At 33.0% G+C, this 5,312-nt stretch overlaps 1 protein-coding gene across 5 annotated transcripts; it reads left to right on the plus strand.

Annotated features, from left to right (window-relative positions):
• Positions 1-334: 334 nt before the first annotated feature.
• On the plus strand, positions 335-4,739 carry LOC112723254 (uncharacterized). 5 transcript variants are annotated; one of them, XM_025774527.3, is made up of 6 exons: positions 335-806; positions 1,501-1,613; positions 2,849-3,430; positions 3,513-3,828; positions 3,940-4,106; positions 4,465-4,739. In XM_025774527.3, exons 3-5 carry the CDS (start codon positions 2,850-2,852, stop codon positions 4,066-4,068), a joined length of 1,026 nt encoding a protein of 341 aa, XP_025630312.1. In that variant the 5' UTR covers positions 335-806; positions 1,501-1,613; position 2,849; the 3' UTR covers positions 4,069-4,106; positions 4,465-4,739. The 5 variants fall into 5 exon arrangements, with proteins under 5 accessions (XP_025630312.1, XP_072063706.1, XP_072063705.1 ...); XM_029290327.2 differs by having other exon boundaries at positions 379-806; positions 4,447-4,739; XM_025774528.3 differs by having other exon boundaries at positions 379-806; positions 1,506-1,613.
• The last annotated feature ends 573 nt before the right edge of the window (positions 4,740-5,312 follow it).

Raw genomic sequence — 5,312 nt, forward strand, 5'->3', positions numbered from 1 at the left:
ATATATATTTTATATTTTTTTTCAAAATGTTAAATACTTTTAGAATAAAAAAATTGTTTATATATTTTTTTAAAATAATTTTATTTTGTTTCAAAAATTAAAATTTTTTTCATATAATTCTTTTAAAATATATTTTACATATTATTTTTTACATATTCATTAATTTTAATTAATAATCAGACTTTTAAAGTAAGTAAAAACTAATTTGTGAAATTTAAATTTTTTTTTATTAATTTATAAATATAAATAACAATAATTAAATATATCTCAAAAAAAAAAAAATTAAAAAACTAAAGGCAAATCTGTAAAAACCAATAGGTGAAAGACTGAAAGTAAATGTAAAGTTGTAAAAAAACCCTAAGTTCCTACCCCTCACTCAGCCTCACTCAGTCACTCTCAACCCTCATCGCGCCGTCTACTCTATCTGCGAGGGAAAATGCAGCTTCAGCCGGAAGAAGAATCACCGGCGTAGCCCCTGGGAAACGTCTGCCTCGTCGTCGTGGCCTCTGCAAGCACCGTCTCCTCCCGCGTCGAGTCGTGTGCGGCGGCGTCGTGGTCCTCGTTCGTTCCGTCGCAAGCGCCTCCAGTCGCTCCTCGCATCTGCTTCGTCTGCGCCACTGCTCACCTCCGTCTCTGTCGTCCCCTTGTTGGTTCACTCCTCTGCTGGCTCTGCTCTGTTCGTGCCGAAGCTCTGCTCGTGCGGTCACCTCTCCTCGCCGGTGGCCTGCCTCTTCGACGGTGGAACGGCCCCAACCCGTCGCTGACGGCTGACTTTGGTTCTGCTTCTGACATTCTGCAGTGTAGAGGTGAGTTTTTTTTATATAAAGTTATTCTATATTAATTTTGTAGACTTCATATTTGCTGTCTTTTTGTTCTTTTTCCTTTCTTGAGGCTTGTATACTAGCTTGATAATCAAATGATGAAGATTTAATAACAGGGTCTTCTTCTGGTGTTGTGTAGCACTCTTTAATTTCCTTTTGATTCTGCTTATGTTGTGACTGAAAATATTAGTTTTATATCTGGGTGAAAATGTTAGTGTTATTAGCTTTTGCTTTCTTTCTTAGTGATTTCTATTCTGTTTTTTTTTATTTATTTATTTATTTTTTTATTTTTGTGTTTGTGAATTGAGTAAAGTAGGTAACTACATTATCCTTATTAACTATGTTGTTAGTTGATTATCTTAGCTAAAATATTGAACCTTGATTCTGCTGATGATGTGGTTGAAAATATCAGTGTTATATCTGGTAGATAATCTTATTTTAGCTTATTAGGAGAGTTGATATTTGATTCTAATTTTTGTTTTTGTGTTCTATTATTTTGATTCTAGTTTTTGCTTTCTTTTTCAGTGATTTTGATTCAGTTTTTTTTTTTTATTTTTTTTTTTTATATTTTTGTGTTTGTGAATTGAGTAAAGTAGGTAACTAGGTGATCCTTAGTAACATAGAAATATTGATTAAATTTTGTTATTAATTTTGTGTATTTTACATTGCATTGATTTAGGATAGTTTATGCTGCTCTGCTCATCCGGCATTGTCCTTTGCCGCTGCTGGTCTGATTCGGCTGTCCTTCTTATCCTGCTGGTCTGGTCTGGTCCAATTACTTCTCTGCTAAAGGTAACTTCAGTTTATTTGAGTGTTGTTAAATATGTTGTTAGTTGATAATCTTAGCTGAAATATTGAACCTTGATTCTGCTGATATTGTAGTTGAAAATACTAGTGTTATATCTGGCTTCTGGTTACCACTTTAGTAACAGCTTCTGGCTTCTGCTGATATTGAAGATAAAAAATTGTTACCACTTTAGTAACGGCTTCTGGTTTTTTGTATCAGAAAAAATTGTTACAAAATATCATATTGAATTGTAACAGTTCCATTTTTCGTTACAAAACTTTTTGTAACGGGATTTACTGCAACGGCCCCTTTTTTTGTTACAAAAAACTTTTGTTTCAAAATTTCGACGTTTTGTAACAATTTTTTTTTTGTTACAAATACGGCTTTTTCTTGTAGTATGATTCTCTGATTCTGTGATTCTGATTATGTTATTCTGAATTGAGTTTTGGTTTTCTGCACTTATTTTGCTTGTTTTGAAATTTTGTTAATAATACTGTTGAGTTACTATGTAATTTCACTAATTTTTGTTCAATAATCATTGATTCATTGTTGCTGTTTGTTGGTATTGTTTACTTTATTGTTGGTATTCTTGTTTGTTGATTCATTGTTGCTCTTGCTCAGCACTATTTTGGTTTTTTCTTCTTCCTTCTTTGAATAAGTTTCACTTCTATTTCTATTCTGCTGTCTGATTTTGTTGAGCCTCTGCTTTTACTTGGACTTTCCAACACCATTTCTTGTTGCTTTCCATTTGATTCAAATTTGTGGCTTTCTTGTTACTTAGGGTTCACTGCTGCTATTATTGATTATTGATGAGGTAATTCTGAATTGAATAGATGTCTTTATTAATCAAATCAGAAAATTTTGTAGATGTCTTTATTCTTTATCATGTTGAGTGTTTACTCTTAAAATTTATTTTAATTAGATGGTTCTAGATGATGGATTAAGTATGTATGTATGTATGTATCAATGGGATTTTCTATTCAAGTCTTAACGTTAATATGCTGATTTTCTATTCAAGTCTTAACGTTTAATTTGTTTCAACTGGGATTAGTATCAATGGAGAATTATAATTGTTAGGTTATTACTGTGATTCTCCTCCTGGTTTAGGATTCTTGATCATGTTCTTGTTGATTATGTTATGTTGTTCTGTTGTCCTTATTTTTTTTGGGTAAATTATATTTTTTGTCGATAATGTTTTCGAAATTGATCTTAACGCTTAATTTGTTTTGACTGGGATTAGTATGGAGAACAATAATTTGTATATGAACAAGTTTGAAGTCAAAAGAGTAGAAAATGGCAGAGTTATCATCTCAAATGCAGTATTGCACAGTAGCGGAAAAAGTGTCAAAATTCTGGAAGTTTCAAGTGATGATAGAGAAGAAGTTGAGAGGCAGAAACGTTGTTTTCAGACTTCCTTGGCACTCTCATCGAAACTTTTTTTACAAGGACTTTTTTGTTTTCCCGAGAATAATGGAAAGAGATGGGTTTTTATTTATGAGAATTATGACATTGATTTAGCAAATGCTTGGGCTCGCAATTGGGACGAATTCAGGGTTTATCTCAAACAATTTTTACTAGCTCTGTCAAGTTTATACGAAGAAAAGAACATGCGTCATGGGAAAATAAGCCCGTATAATTTTGTAATAAATGGGGACAGAGGAGGACTCGTTACCGGAGTCGAGGGAAATCCTTTTCCTAATTTCATGAGCAAAGATGCCGTTGTTAGGGACGAGATGTGGGATCTACGTAACATTTTATTTTCTTCGCTGAATCTCGGTGCATCTTCAAAAGAACTCGATATGTTCTTAGATTTTTTACCATGGTGAGTGAATCTATTCTTTAATTAGTATATGGTTTTTATTTAAATTTCGTATATATTTTATGATTTATTACTATTATTTCAGGTGTGGATCATGGAAGCAGGTGTTTTGTCATCCGTTTTTCTTAGATTTTCAACACAGATGTTATTATTTTCTTTTGGCCAACCAATATTTAAATGACTATTTAAGAAAATCTAAGCATGCCATCCGTCTGGGAGACGCAATTAAAATGGAACTTCAGAACCATCAGATATATATGAAAAACTGGAAAGTTGGAGTGAACAGAGTGAACTATCCGGCAATGATACACATTTTGAATGATCCAAATACAAATTATGGTTATGGTTCTAATGAGTTTCTTCGATTTGCAAGAAACTGTGTAGCTCACCTATACATTGTGGTAAATTATTTCTTTTATGTTTATACTTTTGAATTTAATTTAGCTATAGTATTTTGATATTTTCACACAAATAAATATTATCTAAATATTATTATATTTTTTTTCTAACAGCCTAATGGTGGGATGTGTCAACAAGCTGAAACTTTGGTGAGAAGGATTGAGGATTCCTATCCTGCTTTTTTATGTGCAGTACATCGTGTGTTTGTGGCGGCGACAATTTATATTTTTGATATGCCTTAATGGCTGAATCTTGATTGCCTCTGCGTGCACTAATTCAGGTATTATCTCGAACTTGGTATGATGGTGTTTTTTTTTTTGAAATATTGGTATGATGATGTTCTTTAAGCCTAAACAATTGTTCTCCTAGATATTGGCATCTTAATTCATGTTTACCATTTGATATTGAAATAATGCGATGGTTTATGTATTGTCTTGTCTCACAAATTAACATCAGCAGTAGTAACAGAGTAATTTTTGTTGGAGACAAAAACTGAAAAATCCACTGTTGGGTTGTCCTAGTTGCGGACATCTTAATTATAACATCATTAATCTTCCTTCCACATTTGAATTATTTATTGCTTGTGGTGAGTTTCTTTTGTTTTTTTTTTCAATCTTAAGCTTATAAATCTAATGCAGCAAAAGAGGCCGTTGGAGCAGAAGATACCCCTTTGGGAGGTTGGTTCATTCTTACAAAGGAGGACTTTTTTTTTGGATAAAATGCTTGGTACTTATCTCTCAACTATAAGTATGCAGGAGGATGTCCCATGTGAGTTTAGGGCTTTGTTAGCAAACTTAGTGTTTATATGAAAATTTACTGTGTATGAAAGTAACTCTGTAAACAGCTATTTACTAAGCTCTCTAGATTTTGCAAAGGCTCAATTTTCAAAGCTTAATATATATTACTTATGAAACTGATCTCAACATCTGATTGGGTTCAAAACCCGTTTTACTAAGTTCATCCATACAAACAAAGATGTTTCATGTGTGCGCTCTTGGTGGAGCAGATAATACCAACAGCACATGCACTAGAGTGGTTAATTTTTTTTAAGAAATGCCGGCATATTATTTGGCAACTATTTTAGAATGATCTGTCCACCCCTCCTATATCGGTGGAGCTAAAAAGGGAATGATGTATGTTAGTCTAGCTATAATTCGATGATAATTTATGGTGGTATCATACTGTCTCCCTTTCTTATCATTTTTATGTTAGAGTTGTGTCTAGTTGGGAATTGTCTAGCTATTCTATTTTGTAGTATTATCATAATTTTTGTGGGTTTTGGGCAGATAGGAGATACCTCTTTAAACCTAGTCTTTCCTTGTCTTTATCATTGCAGATTCAATCCTGGGTTTGTCTTTCTCTTGGGACTTCCATTTCTTTCATAACCTTAATGATAGGGAATCCTTTCAACTTTTGGCTCTCTTAGGTTTCTAACGGCTGACAATAGGATATTGTCTCTTGATTCCTCTGGAAGTTTTAGCTGTAA

Source organism: Arachis hypogaea, chromosome 11 (assembly GCF_003086295.3).
Source record: "Arachis hypogaea cultivar Tifrunner chromosome 11, arahy.Tifrunner.gnm2.J5K5, whole genome shotgun sequence".
Classification (NCBI taxonomy): Eukaryota; Viridiplantae; Streptophyta; class Magnoliopsida; order Fabales; family Fabaceae; genus Arachis; species Arachis hypogaea.